This window comes from Gopherus evgoodei, chromosome 2, assembly GCF_007399415.2.
Source record: "Gopherus evgoodei ecotype Sinaloan lineage chromosome 2, rGopEvg1_v1.p, whole genome shotgun sequence".
Taxonomy (NCBI): Eukaryota; Metazoa; Chordata; order Testudines; family Testudinidae; genus Gopherus; species Gopherus evgoodei.
In genome coordinates, this window is record NC_044323.1 from 206,240,634 (window position 1) to 206,264,534 (window position 23,901).

The window sequence follows — 23,901 nt, forward strand, 5'->3', positions numbered from 1 at the left end:
GAGAGCATTATTAATTAGCATAATATGCAACAATTCCAAAGTACTACTAAAAGTTGATGTCTAATGCTAATACCTCATCTTGAATGTAACATAAATAGCTCTACTAGCCATTCGAATTGGGATAACATAACATGTGATAGTCTCTCTAGCAGGGAAAAAAAACCTTATGCTTCATAGTGGGCCTACATGTTCAGGGGGCAAATCAACTGCATGAATGAGCCCTGGATAGACAATAAATGACTAGTGGTGGATATATTCTTATCTTGAGTTCTAAACTTGTTGATGGAGGAGTTAACGGAGGATGTTTACAGAGATAATTAAACTTATTATGGTTAGAAGAATATATGGATTACGGGCACTTAAGAAGAAAATGTAATAATAAACCTAATGAGGAAATGCTATACATAGAGACTGCGAGTGTGATGTTTTCTTGCTACAACCAGAATTCTCATTGGACTAGTGTTATGTTCAATGAAGTTAAAATACTGTAGGTTGGTGCAGGTGGAGGCAGGGGCTCCTAATATTCCCCCTCTTGATTCTAAAACAGCTATGTTAAGAAAGACCATGGAATCTCAAAAGAAATTGATTCTAGTTGGATGTGCTTGACTGTGTCACACAGTTGCATCCTATATAGATCATAAAAGCTTATACCATAGGAAAAGTTTCTTTCCAGGGTTGATTTGAGACCAATTTGTTCCACGAGCTTAGCCTTCTGTCCTTTCCACATAGGAGGACAGAATGTGAGCCTACAGGAGGCAGAGGAGCTGTATTTCAATTGCGGCACTTAAACTTCTGTCTTTTCATATTCATCAATATGTTTCTTTGAGCAAATGACCATTTAGAGATGACAATGAAGGAGGCAGATTTATGACTAAAATAGAAGCAGAAGGATGAGTTTGTGGAATTGTTGGAAAAAGTAGCTGAGAAGAATTGTGCCAGCATACAAGTTCTTGGCAAATGCCTGATGGGATGAAAGCCTATCAGATGGGACTGAGATCTGAATCAGAAACAAGCAAGCACATCTATACTAGTTAGTATCCTTTGCATTTAACTCACTATCATAACATACAATAATTATAATCAGGATGTGTTTCAGCAACAAATGATTAGCTAAGGAAATAAAGTGTTCTACCTGTGTCTGAATTTCGATCTTCATTTCTGGATGGACTAACAGTAAAAGGAAGTTTACGTTTCATGGAAGACTTTTCTTTCATTTCCTTCCCCACATCGTTCCTATCCACTTTTGGAGTTTTGTTGTACGATGCAATCTTGTCCTTGCTCTGATAGAAACAAAAAGTATACTAGGAATTTTTGTATAGAGAATAGTGTACTTACTAAAACAGTGCATACTTATTAAAAATAATGACATACATACTTAACCGTTAAAGCAAAGTATCATTACTGAAAAATAGAAAAATGTATGTTCTTGCTAGAAGCACATTTAGAAAAAGTAAAAAAGGGTGGGGGGGGAATAAAAAGTAGAATTTTACCTCCGAATCCAGGAATGATGGGCTCCTTGACTGATCAGTACAGGAACAGTTCCGAAGGAATGCTACAATAATGGCACCCTTTGATCCCAACTCACTTCTTGCCTTCCCATACCATAAGAATCATATTAAGAAAATATAATCTATATGATATTGAAAAAATGTAACCCAGAACTGAATACAGTAATGACATACAAAATATATTCAAAACTACCTTCCCACCTCAGAGAGGGGACGAGGGGAAAGCAAGAGAGGAAAAATAATGAAATCTATTTATTTGGAAAGATTTTATTGAACTCAAGTAACATTGAGAAAGGTTTTGGCAAATCTAGAAAATGTTTCTTAGATTGGTATTATATGCAAAAGCAACATTTACAAGTAAAATTATACTTTCTGCGCTCTTTGGATACAGAAATTTGAAACTTTTGGGATCATTTTAGGCATACTTTTATATAAGGAAGAGAAAAATAATAAAAAAAAGATAGCAGGGTAGTAGGGGCAATGCAATTTAACATCTTTGCTGTAATAAATAGCCAATAGCCAAAAGCGTGTAAAGGACAGTTTCCGGAAAAAAGGACAAAGTCAACAAAGCCTACTTGACAGATTTTCTCTGCCAAAGCCCCCCTTTTCTTTTCTTTTTTTTTTTTTTGCTGTTCATGGCACAATGTACTTAAGCGCTGAGGAGACATGGAGTCCTCTTTGCATTATAGTCTTTGGAAATATAGCATCTGAGTAGGCCACAGAAATTTAGATATTTTAGTCCCCATCCCTCCTATCCTGAGACAGTCTCAAAGGATGATTAGGTCAAACTACCAGATGACTGACTAATTCTGTCACAATAAAACATCAAAGTACAGTAGACATCCAATGAATAACAAAGCATTCTTCTGGCACTCTTGGAGAAGAGAAGATTTATCTCCAGCATAGATGAAACTGGAAGAAAACATTTGAAAGAAAAGCAGGTACAATTCTCAAGATCACCTTCCGTTTATTCAGAATGAAAGTGGAGTTCAGATAGACCATCTGATCAATCTGGTTGAAACTACAGCCAAAATGAAGATAATTCTTTCTAGCCATCAAAGTTAAAAACCTCAGAGATTCAAAAGAAATAATCTGCACAGGACTAGATTTAAATTACAAGGAATACACCTGATCATGAGTCTAATTAGGGAGACTTCTTGAAAAAAAAGTTATGATACCCCACTGAAAAAATCTACCTTTCCTATTTGAGTCCACTGAGATTAGAAACGTCAACTCAAAAAGGATATAGGTAGTTTTTCTAAGCCACCACAAAAGAAATCTAAGACCAATCATAAGCTCTCGTAAGGTCTGGGACAGATCTTAAATGTCCCTGCTGTAACTGTTAGCTATATCAGCAGCTTTCAACATTGCTGATTGTGAAGTGCTGATAATCCTCTTACAAATCTAGCAAGGGTAGACATGGATTGTGTTAAGAGGAGTCCATTCCTACCATTTAGATCTAACACAGAGGGTTGAGGTAGGCAATTGTTCTCTCACCAAGAGCTCTTGTCTGTGTCCCATACAACTCAATCCAGCCATCCCTCCTATAGGTTTAACATTTAGTTAAAACATATTTGAGAGAGATAAGAAGGCATTAAGGATATAATGATAGCAATATATCCATGATACTTAGCTCTACATCTCCTCATCAAGTGTGGACAGTATATGACCCTGTTGTCTCAACATCTGAAAGTTAGGTATCTGAATGAGAAACAGTTGGCACAAACTCTCTGGGTAACATTGCTGAAGTACTCATAGGCAGAGGTAAAAAAATTGAGAAGAAGTTAGAAGTGGGCATGAAGATGGCATAAACAGTGCACCTGCAGGGCAGATATTTCACACATACGTAAGTTAGAGACTGGAATTTTGATTTTACAAGCTGCACAGCACTTGAAAAAGGACTTTTTGTCACATTCCACAATGCCAACAAATGGAAAACGACACTGAAGTTGAAATGCTGACAATACCATCTAAAGAGCTCAAAGTGCCACAATCCAAGGAACCACAAAAAATACCATGTAATCAGTGAACACTAAAATTATTAGAGCCCTGTGCGGATACAAGATTTATATCTGTGGATATAAATCAGTATCCACAGAGCTAAAGAGCTCTACTGGGAACTGTAGCAGAAAAAACTCCCAGAACTGAGAGCCCCAAGCTGGCAGCTCCTTCAGCATGGTTGTACCACCCCCAGCCCTGTCTACTGCACTAGCATGACCAGGAACATCTGCTGGTGAGCCTGGTGCCCGCCAATACAGCCATGCCAGAGGAGCTGCTGTCGTGGCTGCTGGCTCCTGGGAGAGGCAGCCCACTGGGCTGCTGCTTTCACTTCTGCGGTCCCCAGGATGGCACTGTGTAAAATGTATGCAGCAATATATATTCCAAACAAAAAAAATCCATGTTAATACAATTTTTAAATTAGTTTATTATTTTTACAGCTCTATAAATGTGCCTAGTGCATTAGAGATAAAAAAGCCTATGTCCTGAAAAAATAAAGAAAGGTGAAAGATATAATAAAGCATAACTCTGCTCCCCTGTGAGAATGTATTAAGAAGCTATCTTTATATGATTACATCTTACTAATTCTCACAATAATACTGTTTCTATAACTTTAGCTAAGTTTGCACTATTACAAATGTATGCAAAATGACATAACTTTCCATTCTTGTATGCTACACTTACACTAAACTGTAAAATCAAAGCCAGTTCTACTGACCTCAATTTATTATGGAAGTCAACTGAGTTCCTCAGCCTACCAGGAATACAGATGTGACAATGATTATATGCTGTTGAGACAGCATTATCATTGAGTTCCACGATTTCAGAGTCTTGACTAGCTCTAGAATTGGTATTTTCTCTCCACTCTTGTGTTTCTGTTCCTAGCACTCTCAAGGAATAGTAGCAGTAATAAAATTCACAAGGCTAGTCAGTTTCACAGCTGCTATTCAGAACCCCCTAGGCTGCAGTGAAACTGACAACAATTAGAATTTCCCTCTACTGCTGTTTGGGAAAACTATGAGAGAAAGAGTAGCATTGATGGCAACGACTGGCTCTCCATGAGTGAAGGACTGTGACTGAGCAGATATCCTCCACAACATAAGAATCGGGCCTTTCTGATTACACTAACAGAATGGGTTTGCAATCTACGGGGCTAGTTAGACTTCCTGCTACTAGATGAGCAGGTAGCAGTAATGGTCATGCCACTTTTCTCCCCATCCTCACACACCAAAAGGGTAAGACCACTTATTTCACATGCAGACTGTACAACTGTCATCCATGCTTCTCTCATCTTGAGATCGGATTACTACAGTACTAGATCTAGAAATCAAACTGCAGCAAAATTCATTAATCTGTTTATGCTGTATATATTTGTGTGCATTTTTGGCCTGTGCTCAGGAGGCAGATTAAGATATACTGGGGCCCTGCCCCCTGCTCCTCCTCTTCCCCCCCCAGACCCCAGCACCTGTACTGGCTCAGGCGAGCAGCTCAGCCAGCTCTGCCTAGGGGCAGTGGAATATGCATTGCTCACCACTCTTCCACAGACTTCTGGCTGGGCTGGAGGCCGGGCCTCAGAGGGAAGAGGAGGAGCAGGGGGTATGGCCTGAGTTCCCACCACTCCTGAGGGGCCTCCAAATTGTCCGGGGCCCCATCGGCCCATGCAGTAATCCGCTGCTGCCTGTGCTCCATTATTGGCACTGGCTGCCTGTACGCTCCTGGGGCCCAGATCCTTGGATGGGCACTTTTTGGGTGCACCTTCAATAGGAAAACGGGTGTGTTCTTACCTTGTTAGCTAGTCTAGGTTTCCCAAAAGTCTTTTCTCTCACCCTGGTAACACATATGAAAACTACAAACTACCTTGTCACTAGGATTTTCCTTAGTAGTAGTTACCACAGATTAACATGAGGTAAGACAAGGCCTTTTTGCAAGTTAGTGCAAACAGAAAAAAAGAAAAGGGACAGATTATTGAATAAAATGGGAAAATACCATGTAGATAAGATCTAACATTCAGATATCACTAAATCATAAGTACTATTCACACCTAAACCCATTAAAGTAGCCAAAAAGTTTAAATCGATAGGCCTCTTGACCACTCAATGTCATTAACACAGGAATGGGCATGCTGACAGCAGAGGTTGGGAGGTTCAATGTCAACAAGAGAGACAGAGAAACTGAAAGATGCATGATCTCTTAAGGGGTGAACATCTTATTTATCTACCGAGTAACTTAGCCTATCTAGATATATATGAGTATAGTCCTAGATATGGCTTTAAAAAAAACAAAAAAAAGCAAAGCTCCTTTATTGCAAATGTTAAAAGAATATATATGAATATAACGTTTTCCTTTTCTTTTCAATAATATATCTAAAACTAAGCCAGGATGGCACCATACCTATCTAATAATATGAAATTGCTATAAAATCATATGTTAAGAGTAAGTCTATTACTTATTTTGAAACATTTGATTTTTTTCTCCCATTTAAACTGATTGCCAATTTTCTAATAATTTAAGGTAATTTTGGTTTCAGGCTATACTTTGGAGGCAAGAAAACAAGAAAGTCCAAAAGAGTCCAACCTGTGGGGAGAACAGGCAAGGAAGGGGTGTGTGTTTTGACTGTGGTCAACAGGGGCACATAAGAAGGAGATGCCCATTTATGAGGTGAAGGTTAGCCCAGGGGAAATGGCTAGACAAGAGAAGGCCAAAGCATGGCCTACCAACAAGGCAAGGACAAGGATTTGTTTTGGGTTCTGCAAGGTCAGCCATATAAAAAGGCACTGCCCTCTAAAGAAACTGTGGGTAGCAAACAGAAAGGTATGGAACCCAGAGAGATGGGGAAAAAAGGAGAGGGTGTGCAGGGACTGGAGTATGCTGGATACTGCCTGCATAGGCATGGTGGTGATGACCCCGGGCCTGGCAGGTGGTCAATCCATGCACCCAGTGTAGAACTGATAAATGAAATTGTTTTCAATTGTTCACTTTATTAATGTAACGTCTGTTCACCATTCACTACACTTGCCTATATGGTAACTTCTGTTCCATATTGTAATTCAAACCCCATTTTAAAACACTCACTCCATTTTGTAAAAGCTTCCTCCAACCTTCATTTTTGCAAACCCTGCTGTAATCTTATTAGTTTAGTTTAGATGTGTGAATGAGGTATGTATGAATGATGGAATCAACCTCCAGCTCCAGCCTGTCCTGATGACATACAGTTCAAATACCAACGGCTGAAGACCTAGATAACAGCCCTAAACAAAGTAAGAAGCATCCACCCTAAAAAGAAAAAGACAACAGAACAACAGAAGAAAGATCAACACCAGGTCCAAGGCTGAAAGTCACGCCTGCAATTGATGAGCGATCAGTCTAAACCCAGAGGCAGCGTGACACAGCAAGACCTATAGACTTTGAATCCAAACTAAAAGCCTATAAAAAAGAAGGGTGAGATGAGAGACTCTGGGTAACATTCTGCTGCCAACATGGAAGAACATCGGTGCCTGCCCAACAGAGATCCAGCTTGTCCTTGTGCCCGGCTTTCCTGGCCAGTTAGCTGCCACAAGCTACGAACCCAAGCTGCAAAATCAAGCCATGAACTTAAGCTATCTTCAGGACTGGTAACTATGCAGCAGCTGCAGAACACCTGTGTGTGTGTGTGTGTGTGTGTGTGTGTGTGTGTGTGTGTGTGTGTGTGTGTGTGTGTGTGTGTGTGTGTGTGTACACAGGTATTAGGTATAATGTGTGTGTATAAGAATTAAGATATTAGTCATAAATTGTTATTATAATAAATGTGGCATCTTTGCCTTGTCCCCTTTAATAAGATCCTGCTGGTTTTTACTGGTCTAATATAATTGGTGCAACAACAGTAGTAGTTAATAAGAAGATAACAGATAAAATGATTGGGACAGAGAGGGCCCATGCAGACATTGCCTCTGTGGTCATCCCTGAGTACTGTGAGGACTCTGATCCTGTGTGGAAAGGTGCTGGGGGATCCCACGGGGCAAGTAAAGGAGCGACAGGAAAAATTAATAGCTGACTTACAAAAAGCTGCAGAAGACATGCAGTTCCAGAGGGAAAAGTTCAGGAATGCTATGAATGCCAAAGGGCTCCCTGTAGCACACTTACACACACAGTTAGTCATAACTGGGTCTTAGAAGTTTTGAAAATGGGTGAGACAGCAATATTACTGAGTAAAATTTCAGTTTGCATAATCATATAACAACAAACCATATACAGCTTAGGGTCAACTTTATCTTACTTTTTTTTGCTTCACTCAAAAACTAAATCACACAATTTTTAAAGTGGACTCACACTCCAGGAACTGCAGCATTTCTAAGGTAATTACACATCTTTTTTCTGTATTAAGGCTGCAAGTGAAATGTCAACAAACGTTCAACTACTGCCTGTCCTACGCAAGGAATGTATTTGTGTTTACAATACTGATCTTTGCTTTTTCTGGAGGAATTCAGAAAAGCTACTAAAATATACATACCGGTACATACATATCCTAGACAAAAATATAGAATTAAATGCAGTAATCTAAAATAGCAATATCAATACGTAAAGACAGCAGATGACATAAGACATGAATAGCACAATGGCACAATACAAATAAATTCAGCATATCCAGTTCCTTTTAATGTTAAACTGAAAGATTAAAATCTTTTTAAAAATTCCTAATGTCTGCTGCACATATAGCAATGAGCATATTAACAATCAAAAACCTGTAATCTATTTTAGCTAGATTTTTTAAGACCAGGATACCGAAACACAGATTCACATATATTTCCTAGGGTTGTAATGGCATACCTTGACCTATGATATGGTTTCCTATGGTTCATACATGTTATATAGTCCTACAAAATTAATCATCTTTCAGTGTAATTTATTTATTTACATTTCCTTTTTACCTTTCTTCCAGTTGGTTTCTCCACCATGGTGCTATCACTGTCAGAATTTTCAATCTGAACTGCTTTTGTAGACCCAAATTTGGGCATTTTATAGCTGTTCAGCTAGCTGTATCTTGTATGAGTGTGTTCATCGTGTGTCTGCAAAAAGAGAAAATGTATTTTATATACACACATTCGCATCACAAAATGTTGTCACTGTAGAAGACACTAGAGTAGAACTGAGCTGGATTAAAAGTAGGAATAGAGCTGAACCACAGCAGATTCAGACTCTCTTCAGAGAGGGCAGGCTCAGCTCACAGCTGAACTCAAGCTTTTGGCTACATCACACTAGACTGTCTGACAAGTACAGCTCTGTCCTTGGGATGAAGAACAGGAAGTCTAACATAGACACAAAGCTGTTACTAGATGGTGTTAAAATGGAACTGAGTTTAGCTGCTGAACCAGCTCCACTCTCTAGCGTGCCTCTTTCACTGACTGCTGTTAATATTTCCATGCAATTCACAGACTTATTCACCAAGGCCTCATATCTCTGAGGTAAAGGAATCATCACTGCACCCATTTTACAGTTAAAGAGACTGAAAGATTGCACAAAATCACTTCTAGCAATGCTACAACAGAATTCAGTTCTCTAGTATGGCAGATCTGAAGTCTCATCCACCTAAACACACTCCCTTTCAGAATGAATGCGTCAAATCTATGTACTTGGCTATTTTATCTATAGCCATCTCTGAAACCAACATACCACACTTTCTTTATAGACACTAGAATTTAATCCAGGAACCTTGACCTCCACGGTCCTACTGCTATCTAGCAAATGGTTATGTAACCCATCAGCAAAATGCATTAAGTGAAGTTCAAGTGGTTTGTGGTATGAACTCAAGGTGTTCAATCCCCACAGCTGCCATACAAGGGTCATTATGGTACTATTTGAGAACATTTCTGGAGGGTTTTTGGTTTTTTTCTCTATTTTTCCAATTAAGTTAAGGTTGCAGCTAAATTACTGATTAAAATCATATTTTGTATCCTCTCTAAAATCTATCAAGGAAGTCAGGTTGGCCTGAAAATTGGTAGATCAGAAGCCTGGCACAAGGTCACTTCTGGCAAAGCTAGGAATACAATCCAGCGCCCTCAAATAGCAGAATCAAATTTTGCCCACTCAACCAGATTGCACCTAAAAGGTTATGCCAGATCTGTGCCTGGCTAAGCTGTCCGTACACTTTGACTACTGTTACTTATCAGGCTTTATAAAAGACAGATTTATAAGCGAGTTTGCCTAGCAAATAGTTGCACGTGATGAAATTTTGTGCAGAGGATGAGGAAGAGATCGTGTGGGAGGGGACAACAGTCCTGTGGTTAAGGCACTTGCTGCTACTATGGCACAGCTCCAGCCCTGTCAAGTATTGGGAACCCTAGACCTCTATTGTGCAGGAATATAAAGACTCATGGACCATAAATATGCTGAGTAGTGACCCTGTAACCAACTTACTGAGATGTGCACAGAGAAGCCTGACACTGAACTTCAGGAAGCTCACTGATTCAAAAGCTATGAGTCTACATCCAAATATTGCATCATTAGGCTCCCTGGTGGCCAACCTACACTTCTGAGCCTTAGAAGGCTTATATGGGCCACCCACAACATGCCCATGAACCTTAATAAGCTATTTTGGCTAATCCAGGACTCAGGAGCTAACTTTGACTGATTTGAGGATAAGGAACAGTCAGCCTATGCTCCAGAGAATCACTTTGTAAAGGGTCCTGGGACAGGAAGGAAAATGAGGAGTGGAGTGTCTGGTTATACTGAAAACTCATGGATCAGTGTTGCGTTTTGGGTAGCTTTTTTTTTTTTTTTTTTTTTTTTTAAATGTACGACTATGCTTCCAGTATTTCTGGAGCCACCACTTTACTGTAGCATTCCCTAGGCTACCTACCATTCCATCCATAGTTCACTGTATTCACTTTACTGCCATACTCCTGAAGAGATCAGATGTGATGTCCAGAGATGGTGTATTCTTAGGTCTGGTACTTGGCGTAACATAGAAGAACTATCAATAAAGATTAAGTCTTTTCCTTTGGTGAGATAATTACTCTGATAAGAGCTGTGGTACACGCAGACTCTCTCGGCTGTGTTTCTGGAAGACTTATCAATGATGACCGCCGGCATCAAACTCTTAGATTCAAAACAAAGTTTAATATAGTCCGCTAAAACTTGATATCCCAGTCATAGAAAGCAGACCCAAACCAGAGGAAATTCACTTACAAAATACTTTGTTATGGTGGAGTTGTCTGCTGCTGCACAACAGTGCCACCTTGCCTTCATATCTTTTCTGACTGTAGGATTTCAAAATGCCAAACCTAAATGTCAGAAAACCAGGATATGTATTTCTTTTAACACTAATCACAAACTTATGAAAACCAAGAAATGTATAATTAAGGTGCTTTTTTACACACACACACACACACACACACACACACACACACACACACACACACACACACACACACACACTTTTAACTGTGTCTCACTGGGATGGAAATATGTAGTGGGAATTTCACAAAATCTTACCCTGCCATTACCAAAAAACAAAAAACAAAAAAATCCCAAAACTACATTCTGTTCCCCCACAACTCCAGCCCATGACTCATCCTCATACAATGCAACAGGACCTTCAATGTGGCCTCTGTAGCAACAATAATATGGAAAATAATTGCTTATGGCTGACAGAGCACACTGGACACACTCAGCTCGCTCTCCTCTTTGTTTCCAGCTACATAGTCACAATTAAAAAGGTTAACATCACAATAGAGGATATCCTAAAATTAGTTTTCTGCAGTTTCAGAATATATTCCGCATTCCCAAGAGAAGGGATTAAGATGCTGGCCTCCCAGTGCACAAAGAATTAAGGCTGTGTGGTTACACTGTATGTGAAGAAGCATCTTAACCATGCAGTTCCTAGTTTTCATGAATTTGTGGTTTGTTTTTTCTTGTAATGCTAACGTTCTTTTGGGTATAGGAGGAGAGACTGAGCACAATCTCAACTTCAGCTGTTGCTAATGACTCTGCTATAATAAAGTAATCCTGTATATGTTCCTGGCAATCAATACAAAACTTAGCTCTTGATAAATAACTAATTTAGCCCTTAAAATTGAATTATTCTAATATCTGATTTTGATAGTATGGTGACAATGCCCTGTAAATTCTTATTTTAATTACATGTCACTAAAGCACTGTAAAACAGTGATTGTTTTAAAATAAAAGCAAACAAACACTTATTTATAATGCTGCTCAGAATTATTATTTTTGATACTTTTAGTACACTTGGAGGACGCCAAGATGAACATATTCCAGATGATAGCGAACCTATTCATTAGAACATCCAGTAGAAGGAGCTCATGATTTTCCTTAAATATGGGAGAAAAGGTTTTGAAAGCTTTCTGATGCGCTAAGGTAACTTTTCTTGCTATAGAATGTCTTGTCATCTTAACTTTGCACTGAAGACAAGTGCTAACTCAAGTTATAGGTCAAGTGTTGCCCCTACTTGAATCATGCCCACACACAAAAACCCAGGAGCATGGTGGTGCTTTTAATTCAAGTTTGCCAGCCTGTCATGGGGTATATGCTAAAGCCTAGTTAGCACAACTCTTCAGCAGCTAATGTGACCATTCTACAATCTGGATACCGCTAGTCCTCCAATATCTTCCCTAAATTCCCCGCAAGTGCCCCACAAGGACAGACAAGTTCTCCCACAATTCACAGGAAAGAATTACTAGAGCAGCTCATCTTAGTGAAGCAAAAAGAATGATACGGTATGCCCCCATAAATTTTAATGCCATGGCCTCGTAATGAACTTTTTGGGAAGTGTGAACATTAATGGTTCAGATGTTTACGAATGAGTGAAGGGAAAAAAAGGTTATCTTGGAGGAACATCTCTTCCTGGTGATTATATACCAATCCTGATCTTGGGGAATAGCTCATCCCACCTCAAAGAAGAATACAAACTCATGATCATGTTACATCCGTCACAGCAGAAGAATGAACACTGAACTGAAGATGGAAACAAACAACCTTGCCCTGGTTTTCTAGGAATACACCTCTACTCCAGTATAACGCGAGCCAATATAACACAAATTCAGACATAACGCAGTAAAGCAGTGCTCTGGAGAGGCGGGACTGCGCACTCCGGCGGATCAAAGCAAGTTCGATATAACGCAGTTTCACCTATAATGCAGTGAGATTTTTTGGCTCCCGAGGACAGCATAATATCAGGGTAGAGGTGTACCTGCTTCCTGTTATAGTAAGTTCACCATATATACCATAAGGCGCTTACAGTCTCTCACTGATTTCTGGGTTCTTACATCTGTAAATCTTAGAATCAAAGAAGATTAGGATTGGAAGAGACCTCAGGAGGTCATCTAGTCCAACCCCCTGCTCAAAGCAGGACCAATTCTCAACTAAATCATTCCTGCCAAGGCTTTGTCAAGCTGGGCCTTAAAAACCTCTAAGGTTGGAGATTCCACCACCTCCTTAAGTAACCCAATCCAGTGCTTCACCACCGTCCTAGTAAAATAGTTTTTCCTAATATCCAACCTAGACCTCCACCACTGCAACGTGAGACCATTGCGCCTTGTTCTGGCATCTTCCACCACTGACAATAGCCTAGCTCCATCCTCTTTGGGACCTCCCTTCAGGTAACTGAAGACTGCTATCAAATCCCCCCTCACTCTTCTCTTCTGCAAACTAAATAAGCTCAGTTCCCTCAGTCTCTCTTCATAAGTCATGTGCCCCAGCCCCTAATCATTGATGTTGCCCTCCGCTGGTCTCTCTCCAATTTGTCCACAGCCTTTCTGTAGTGGGGGGGCTCAAAAATGGAAGCAATACTCCAGATGTAGCCTCACTAGAGCCGAATAGAGGGGAATAATCATTTCCCTCCATCTGCTGGCAATGTTCCTACTAATGCAGCCCAATATGCCGTTAGCCTTCTTGGCAACAAGGGCACACTGTTGACTCATATCCAGCTTCTCGTTCACTGTAATCCCCAGGTCCTTTTCTGCAGTACTGCTGCTTAGCCAGTCAGTCCCCAGCCTACAGCAGTGCATGGAATTCTTCCATCTTAAGTGCTGGACTCTGCACCTGTCCTTGTTGAACCTCATCAGATTTCTTTTGGCCCAGTCCTCCAATTTCTGTTGGTCACTCTGGACCCTATCCCTACCCTCCAGTGTATCTACCTCTCCCCCAGCTTAGTGTCACCCATGAACATCCAGATCATTAATGAAAATGTTGAACAAAACTGACCCGATACCGGCTGCCAACTTGACATCGAGCTGTTGATCACTACCCGTTAAGCCCGATGATCTAGCCAGCTTTCTAGCCACCTTATAGTCCATTCATCTTCTGTTGCATCTTTATTTTACCACACAATGGTTAAGGCTACGATTATGTCACAAAGATCATGAAATCCATGACTACCACTGACCTCTGTGACTGGAGCTCCTAGCCAGCCCCGCCCCTGCAGCTCCCCACTCTGGTGGGGGGACCCCGCAGCTGCTCAGCCGTGGTAGGGGAGAGGCGGTCAGCAGACCCTGCAGCTGCCCAGCCGCAGTAAGTGGCCAGTGGCGACTCTCTGCAGCTGCCCAGCCCTGAGCAGTGGCTGGGATACCCTGCAGCTCCCAGCTGCACCAGGGGCCAGGGGACCCCACAGCAACCCAGCCCCACAGGCAGGGGGACCTCCGAGTTCCCACACACCACAGCAGTGCAAGACTCAGGAGCCCCAGCAGCAGTGGGTGCTGAACCTGCCTACCCCTTTTGCCAGGGATATTTTTAGTGAAAGTTAGAGACAGGTCACAGGCTTCTGTGAATTTTTGTTTATTGCCCGTGACCTGTCTCTGACTTTTACTAAAAATATCTGTGACAAAAACTTAGTGTTAATAATGGTATACCAATTGTGGTACCAATTTAAAGTACTATTAACAGTGGAGCTGGAACAATCTATATAGTGGACGTGCTGAGAGCCATTGAACCAAACTGTAAACCCTTTATATGATGGAAACCACTCCAAGCCAGGGGGTGCTGCCACATCCCCAGCATCCCTAGTTCCAGCACCTATGGTACCATATTTAGTCTTAGTTGTGTTAGATAAAAATATATAGGTCATACTGAAAAGGTCTTTACATTACTTTAAAATGGGTAACAAATATTATCAGAATTCTGAAACATTTACAGAGGATGACATCCCAACAAACTAGGATTAATAAAATCTAATGCGAAGAAGAAAGGGGACTTGACTGAGGTATGCCCAGTTATAAAGATACAGTGCTAAGTGATCAGTCACTTTTTAGTATATACTGTCTCATAACGAGTGAGTCATTTGATTAAATTTATGGAAGCTTACATTCAGAGCTAATGGAAGGCCATGTATTCACATTATATATAAACAACCTGTGGAATTCATGCTCCACATTGCATCATAGTTGCGGTTATCTCTTCTCTTTGACTTTGTTCTTATTTCTTTTTGATTTTCAGGTTTAGTCTTCTTTACTTTCTTGGTCTGAGCGTTGCCTTCCTTGTTCCCCAGACAGCAGAAAGCTACATGCTGCTAAGGGGCTGTGGCATCTTTTAGTAGCTGCATGCAACTAATCTCATAGTTTAGCTAAGTGCCATGGTAATTAGAGCAGAGAAGCATGAGACTGAGCTGATGTGGGAGCAGAGATAGTGGGTGGATGATCTTCAAGGAGCTACTCCCACTGCTGCTTTATCCACAGGTTCAAGAGCATATTTGATTTAGAGGGGATGGGATCTGGCACAATGCACCTTCTCCACACCTACTGTTCTTCCATGCCTTTAATCCTGCCTGGGAAGTCCCTCCCCACTCGGAAGGGACACTCCAATCTGAGAAAACCTGTCAAACTGTTTTATGGCACCTATATCATTACAGACAAATGCATTCTGAAGAATCTAAATGATCCAGAAGTGCCAAATGATTTCAAAGAGGAGTGGGTTTTTTCTGTTTTTTTTTTTTTTTTTTAAGGTTAACTGACTGCTAACAAACATTCATTTTGCCAAGCTGCAAACTACACTTTAAACCTACGCTTTTGCCTAATTAGAAATATATAAATGATGAAATCACTGTTTATTCTACAACAAAGTCTCTCCAATATGTGCAGAGTATTAACATTGAAGTTCTATTTACCTAAGGGCAGTGAGTCATGTTTGTTCTAAAAGACAAAATACTTGGAACAGTTGTTACTGCAGCATGTGCTGGCTGCAAAAATAGGATTCTATAAATTAGCATCAGTTCATCAAATGACTGAACATAATCTCTTACTCCTCATGAATTATTTTCAACCTAGAGCATTAATACTGTATATTCAGAAGCAAACATACTGATATGATAAAATATCTCATAATAATTTTAGCAATCTGTGCCATATTTCAAAACGGTGTGAAAAAATGCTGTGAATGTTTATAAGGCTTTGCTGCTTTTGCAGAATGCTAAAATATTAGAAACCAGGCATGAAGACAGAGGCCTGAGATGCAACCAATTCATTTTAATGATGTTAGCAGAAGATTTAAAGAGGCAGAGTCGGCTCGAGGCACCAGCCGAGCAAGCAAGTGCTTGGGGCGGCCAATAGAGAAGGGCAGCATGTCCGGCTCTTCAGCGGCAATTCGGCAGCAGGTCCCTTGGTTCCTCTTGGAGCAAAGGACCAGCTGCCGAATTGCCGCCGAAGACTGAAGCAGCTGTGCTAGAGCTGCAGATCGTGATCACAGCTTTTTCCCCCCAGCCTTTTTTTTTTTCTGGTTGGGATGGCAAAAACCCCAGAGCCAGCCCTGTAAAGAGAACAACTATTTTACACAGTTTGAAGCATCATGGTATTCAAAAGCAGCAGCAAATAAGTGTAAGAGCAAGTCATTTAATTGATGTGAAAAGAGCTAATATGGATTTCTTTTCTATTTCAGCAGAATATTTGAGAAGTATAAAAAAGATCAATTAACTTCTGGCCTAAAATTTCAGTGATGTAATTTTGGGTGCCCAACTTGAGACATCTCATAGGAGTCTGATGTTTAGAAAGTGTAGATCACCTGCTCTCTGTAAATTAGTCCCTTCTAAGGTGTCTCAAATTGGGGATCCAAAAAGTTACTAGTGACCTATGAAAATTCAGGCCTCTATTTTATGCAAAAGTTGGAGACAGGAGGAATGAGAGATTCAATTTTTTTTTAAAAAAGAAAGAAGACAAAAGATTTGCCTAGAGTGGAATCACAATGGTGAATTTCAATTTGCTATGTCTATCCAACTTGATCTCAATTTGTTCAGCACTATTTGTAAAACACACAAGCAGATCTACAAAGCAAAACGGGGAGCGGAAGACTATTAAATTTCAAGAACAAAACAAAGGACTTTCACTAACTCATTTTGGTGCAACTTTATTAATAGACAACACACAAAAAGTGCATTTTGCTTGATGAAAATGCCATGTTAGAGTTCGCTACATAATTTTTTTTTCAAATAAAGCGAAAATCAAAGTCACAAGATGTAGAATTCTAACAAAAAAGTATAGGAAAGAAAACATTTGCAGTTCATCCATATTCTGCCCCAGTTCAGCACACTGTCAGCAAGGTGTCATTTTATAGACAAGGCTACACAACCCCATTCAACCCCTTCTCCAAAACTGTGAACATGAATGCCAGTTCTGAAAGCATGGAGCATCTGCAGAGCCTCTCTTTTCTCTGGGATGGAAAAAATTAGCTCCCTAGTCTTGACTCCTGAAGGGCAAGGATGGGTACTCAGTCTTGTGAGGTACCTCACCACTATTGCTTGCCCTTTGTATGAAGCAGTCTTTTCTGTGCCTGCTGTGACTCAGCTCCCCGAAACCAACAGCTTCTGATCACAAACAAGCACTGTTTTCCAGGTCTTCACAGACTTCATCAGCTCTGTACAAGCTAGAGATAGACACACACCAACATCCATGTCCTTGGAGCGTCTCCAGCAATATCCAGTCCCCATCTCTGTTCACAATCAGTAGTCACCAGGTAAGCTGTCCCCAAAGAGAAAGTACACATAGTTTGACTGGCACAACTCAGGATCAGATCTTTTATCACAGCACAGCACAGAGAAATAGTTATAGTGAAGCAATCACAAGTTTATTATCAAAGATTAAAATTTAAGAGATATCGAGTAAAGATAATGGGAACAGAAATGATTACATAAAAAACAAGATGTGTAACATGCTTATAAGAGTCTAAATTTATCTTAGGATAAAATCCTTGTCTAAAGCAGTTTCTCTCCTAAAGCAATCTTTCCCAGCATCACCAACCAACATGACTGGGGGGGATCCACACTTCATTGATGGGAAAAGTGCTGTCTTTTTTGCTCCCTCAGTGAAAGGTGTCCTTTTACTTTCCCCTGATAGAAGAAGAAGAAGAAGAAAAAGAAGAAAGTCAAGGAAAGTGTGGACCCCTTACTGAATGAGGGAAGCAACCTAGTGACAGAGGATGTGGAAAAAGCTAAATGTACTCAATGACGTTTTTGCCTCTGTCTTCACAAACAAGGTCAGCTCCCAGACTGCTGCACTGGGCAGCACAGAATGGGGAGAAGGTGACCAGCTCTTTGTGGAGAAAGAAGTGGTTCAGGACTATTTAGAAAAACTGGACAAGCACAAGTCCATGGGGCCGGATGCCCTGCATCTGAGGGGCATCTGCTAAAGGAGTTGGCAGATGTGATTGCAGAGCCATTGTCCATTATCTTTGAGAACTCATGGCGATCGTGGGAGGTCCTGGATGACTGGAAAAAGGCTAATGTAGTACCCATCTTCAAAAAAGGGAAGGAGGAGGATCCAGGGAACTACAGGTCAGTCAGCCTCACCTCAGTCCCTGGAAAAATCATGAAGCAAGTCTTCAAGGAATTAATTCTGAAGCACTTAGAGGAGGGGAAAGTGACCAAGAACAGTCAGCATGGATTCACCAAGGGCAAGTCATGCCTGACTAACCTAATTGCCTTCTATGAGGAGATAACTGGGTCTGTGGATGAGGGGAAAGCAGTGGATATGTTATTCCTTGACTTTAGCAAAGCTTTTGATACGGTCTCCCACAGTATTCTTGCCAGCAAGTTAAAGTAGTATGGGCTGGGTAAATGGACTATAAGGTGGATAGAAAGCTGGCTAGATCGTTGGACTCAACGGGTAGCGATTAACGGCTCCATGTCTAGTTGGCAGACGGTTTCAAGTGGAGTGCCCCAAGGGGTCAGTCCTGGGGCTGGTTTTGTTAATATCTTCATTAATGATCTGGAGGATGATGTGGACTGCACTCTCCCAGTTTAGTGTCATCCGCAAACTTGCTGAGGAGTGGCAGATATGCTGGAGGGTAGGACAGGATACAGAGGGACCTAGACAAAATTAGAGGATTGGGCCAAAAGAAACCTGATGAGGTTCAACAAGGACAAGTGCAGAGTCCTGCACTTAGAACAGAAGAATCCCATTCACTGTTACAGACTAGGGACCAAATGGCTAGGAAGCAGTTCCGCAGAAAAGGACCTAGGGGTTACAGTGAACGAGAAGCTGGATATGAGTTGACAGTGTGCCCTTATTGCCAAGAAAGCTAATGGCATTTTGGGCTGTATAAGTAGGGGCACTGCCAGCAGATCGAGGGACTGATCATTCCCCTCTATTTGACACTGGTGAGGCCTCATCTGAAGTACTGTGTCCAGTTTTGGGCCCCACACTATAAGAAGGTTGTGGAAAAATTGGAAAGAGTCCAGCAGACGGCAACAAAAATGATTAGGGGGCTGGAACACATGACTTATAAGGAGAGGCTGAGGGAACTGGGCTTGTTTAGTCTGCAGAAGAGAAGAATGAGGGGGGGATTTGATAGCTGCTTTCAAGTACCTGAAAGGGGGTTCCAAAGAGGATGGATCTAAACTGTTTTCAGTGGTACCTGATGACAGAACAAGGAGTAATGGTCTCAAGTTGCAGTGCGGGAGGTTTAAGTTGGATATTAGGAAAAACTTTTTCACTAGGAGGGTAGTGAAGCACTGGAATGGGTTACCTAGGGAGGTGGTGGGATCTCCTTCCTTAGAAGTTTTTAAGGTCAGGCTTGACAAAGCCCTGGCTGGGATGATTTAGTTGGGAATTGGTCCTTGTCATAGTATAATCCCCACTCTGAACCTTAGCGTCCAAAAGATGGGGTACCAGCATGAATTCCTCTAAGCTCAATTACCAGCTTAGTACTAGTAGCGCTGCCACCAACCAGGAATTCCAGTGCCTGGTACACTCTGGTCCCCCTAAAACTTTGCCTGGGGACCCCCAAGACCCAGACCCTCTGGATCTTAACACAAGGAAAGTAAACCCTTTCCTCACCGTTGCTTCTCCCAGGCTTCCCCTCCCTGAGTTACACTGGAAGATCACTGTGATTCAAACTCCTTGAATCTTAAAACACAGAGGAAAATCCACTTTCCCCCCTCCTTCTCTTTTCCCCTCCCAGACTCTCCCTGAGAGAGAGAGTAATCCTAACAGAGAGAGAAAATTAACCTCTCTCTCCCCCTTCCCTCCTTTCTCCCCACCAATTCCCTGGTGAATCCAGACCCAGTCCCCTGGGGTCTCACCAAAATAAAAAATACAATCAGGTTCTTAAACAAGAAAAGCTTTTAATTAAAGAAAGAAAAAACAGTAAAAATTATCTTTGTAAATTTAAGATGGAATATGTTACAGGGTCTTTCAGCTATAGACACTGGGAATACCCTCCCAGCCTAAGTATACCAGTACAAATTAGAATCCTTTCAGCAAAATACAAATTTGAACTCCTTCCAGCCAAATACACATTTGCAAATAAAGAAAACAAACATAAGCCTAACTTGCCTTATCTACCTAGTACTCACTATTCTGAATCTATAAGAACCTGTATCGGAGAGATTGGAGAGAAACCTGGTTGCACATCTGGTCCCTCTGAGCCCCCCGAGTGAACAACCACCAAACACTAACAGCACACACAAAAACTTCCCTCCCTCAAGATTTGAAAGTATCCTGTCCCCTGATTGGTCCTCTGGTCAGGTGACAGCCAGGCTCACTGATCTTGTTAACCCTTTACAGGCAAAAGAGATATGAAGTACTTCTGTTCTATTAACTCTTACTTATCTGTTTATGATAGTCCTGTTTTGACCAGGGGGTTGGACTAGATGACCACCTGAGGTCTCTTCCAGCCCTGATATTCTATGATTCTGTGATAGTCCCCGTAAAATTATTTTTCTCCACTCAGTCAGTAAAGCCCATTAGTGTTTATTCTCTGGTTCCTGTTGACTTCACATGTCTGGTTTTTATTAGCATTCAGTTCAGACCGGTGCTGGGAGGCTGTCATAAACAGATAGCTAAGGGTTAATGTCTCTTTCACCTGAAGCACCTGACCAGAGGACCAATCAGGAAACCGGATTTTTTCAACTTTGGGTGGAGGGAAGTTTGTGTCTGAGTCTTGGTTTTCTGTCTGCCTGCTTTCTCTGAGCTTTGGAGAAGTAGTTTCTACTTTCTAGTCTTCTGTTTCTAAGTGTAAGGACAAAGAGATCAGATCGTAAGTTATATGGTTTCTTCTCTTTGGTAGTTGCATGAATATAAGTGCTGGAGTGCTTTGATTTGTATTCTTTTGAATAAGGCTGTTTATTCAATATTCTTTTAAGCAATTGACCCTGTATTTCGTCACCTTAATACAGAGAGACCATTTGTATGTATTTTTTCTCTCTTTTTTATATAAAGCTTTCTTTTAAGACCTGTTGGAGTTTTTCCTTACTTCAGGGAAATTGAGTCTATACTCACCAGGGAATTGGTGGGAGGAAGAAATCAGGGGGAGATCTGTGTGTGTGTTGAATTTGCTAGCCTGATTTTGCATTTCCTCTGGGTGAAGAGGAAAGTGCTTTTTGTTTCCAGGACTGGGAACGGAGAGGGGGAGTCACTCTGTTTGGATTCACAGAGCTTGTGTCTGTGTATCTCTCTAGGAGCACCTGGAGGGGGGAAGGGAAAAAGGATTATTTCCCTTTGTTGTGAGACTCAAGGGATTTGGGTCTTGGGGTCCCCAGGGAAGGCTTTTCAGGGGGACCAGAGTGCCCCAAAACACTCTAATTTTTTGGGTGGTGGCAGCAAGTACCAGATCCAAGCTGGTAACTAAGCTTGGAGGTTTTCATGCTAACCCCCATATTTTGGACGCTAAGGTCCAAATCTGGGACTAAGGTTATGACAGAGGCACAGTGAAACAATACGATGCTTAATTTACATATCATTTAGCTAGCTAGATGGACAAACTCTCCTGTTCTGAGAGAATATGCTTCTCTGTGGTGACTCAGACCTTCATACATACTCTCAGGATATATTTTCAGTATATACACAACTTTTAAAATATTGTCAGTACCTACATTTCATAAAGATATTAATGACCAGCATTACACCAGCTTTTAATTGATACCATACAAGACACTATATGAATAAACACCATGAAATCGATGTGTTAGGTCTAGTGAGGCCTGTTAGGAGTTGCTGATACAGAATAGTGAACTTCTTTGCCAGCTAGCACCAATAGGCTTCTGTGTCACAGTGAGGAACAATATTCCACTGCTGCTACATTCCTCATTTCTGGTAACAGAGTTCAGTAAATCCTTTGCTGGACTTTGCCACTGCAGCACAATTCATTCTCCGCTGCCCTCTGCTGTTTCTCCAGAAGTTATGCTCTACAAGACTCTATACTTCTGAAATTCCAAAGATAAATATTGTTGTCCCTTTTTGACCTGAATGACAAACTTTGGGATCCTGAGGGTACTTTTGGTTTTGTTTAATATGAACAACAACAACAAAGAAACAGGACGTACAAAATTACATGGCAGCTTTTCTTAAATTAAATTGAGAAACAATTAAAAAAATTATATCAGATTTTTCTTTTAAACGTACAACTTTAGAATTCCCACTTGAGTTTAAGTTTACACAGTATACAGCTATAATTACTTCAATTGAATCAGTATACCATATATTGCATATCTATGCAGCTATCATCCAGATAAAACATTGAAAAGCACCTAACTGACTTTAGACACAACTCAAGTCACTTTTGAAAATTCTGCCTTTTGTCTTCTGTCTCCCCCCACCATTTCCATTTCAGTTACACCATTAACCTAAACACCACTTTCATCTACTTCTCCCATAATCACTTAAGCCTTCCTCCCACCCCCCGAACACTGCCCCTTATAATTGGAATTTCATTTCAATATATACCTGACAGACTTCTATTCTTGCATATTTCAAATAACGCCTAAAACCTCATTTCTAAAACATCCTATCATTGTTGCCCTGTCTATCCTGTCCAGCCTGCTTATTTGCTTCACCCAAGTTACATCTTGTCTTAGAAGGTATGTCTACACAGCATTCTGGAGCAAGCAGAAGCAAGCCTCCCAGCCTTGGTTGACAGACTTGGGCTAGCAGGGCTTGCACTAGTGCTCTAAAAATTACTGTATAAACAGCGCTTTGAAGTTGTGGATTGGGCTGGAGCTTGGGCTCTGAAACCCAGCCCACCCCCTTCCCTAGTCTTCAGAGTCAAAACTCCAAGTCCAAGCCACATCTTCAAAGTGCTGTTTATACAGCTTTTTTTAGAATGCTAGCACTAGCACAAGTCTGCTGACCCAGGCTGGGAGGCTCGCTCCTGTTAGCTCCAAAATGCTAGGCATAACCCTTAGACCGTAAATGCTATGTGTGCATATCATCATCGAGCACAACAGAACTTCAACTCAACTGATGCCTCTAGGTGCTACTACAGTACAAATAATCATATTGAGAAAATAGGTATGTTCAAACTAACCCCCAAAAAATAATCTTGAAACTATGCAAGTAAGCACAGCAAACTTATTGTGGTATGCATTACATGACAGTAATTAATTATGTGTCACAGTTTCAGGATAATTGCACTTGTATTCCCCCTCTGTGGTCCCTGAAGGGCACTTACTTGAAGGTTTCTGGCTCCCAGCCATCACCTTTCCTGGGCACAGATGCATGTCTCTCCCTCTTCTGACTCAGGGTTTTAAGACTGCACAGCTCCCTGCTTTACACTACAATACCCCAGCAAGCAAGTCTATCTAAGAGGTAAGCACCTGTGTTTTGCTTTCTCTCCAAGGGCTACAACCAGCATATTGCCAGAAGTTACAAGTTACTATGCAGCTCTTTCTAAGCAAGTGCATTTATTCTTCAAGTAAAAGCATTGCAGAAAAAACACATAAAACGATAGAAGTTCCTATATTTATGCTAAAAGCTCATCAGAGGTTACCCATAAGCCTTATGGAGCCTTAGTAAGCTAAAGTCTTTCCTACCCTTCTGCAAGGGCTGGAGCCCCTCTTCGGCAGAAAGTCCTGTCTGTCTGTTGGACCAGGAAGGAGAGCACAGAGGAAATTTAAACTCAGGCTATTTACCCAAAATTCCTTTCTTTGTCTCTTGGTCTTTGGAGAATCCAGTCTGAACTAGTATATGCAAGCCTTCCTAGGAAGTGG

The 23,901-nt window shown here is 41.1% G+C and overlaps 1 protein-coding gene across 8 annotated transcripts in view; it reads right to left on the reverse strand.

The window, feature by feature from the left end:
* ANKRD12 (ankyrin repeat domain 12) overlaps nt 1–23,901 on the reverse strand; it is a 129,025-nt gene that overhangs the window by 81,901 nt on the left and 23,223 nt on the right. For 6 of the 8 annotated variants that reach the window (XR_003999099.1, XR_003999100.1, XM_030552769.1 and 3 more), the window contains exons 2-3: nt 8,411–8,548; nt 1,133–1,301 (exon numbers count right to left, since the gene is read on the reverse strand). Coding sequence is in view for 6 of the 8 variants with exons in the window: in XM_030552769.1 (XP_030408629.1) it covers nt 1,133–1,301; nt 8,411–8,497 (256 nt within the window). In the remaining 2 variants the exon portion in view is untranslated. The remainder of the gene's footprint in view (nt 1–1,132; nt 1,302–8,410; nt 8,549–23,901) is intronic. The other 2 variants (XM_030552770.1, XM_030552768.1) reach the window with 1 other exon arrangement.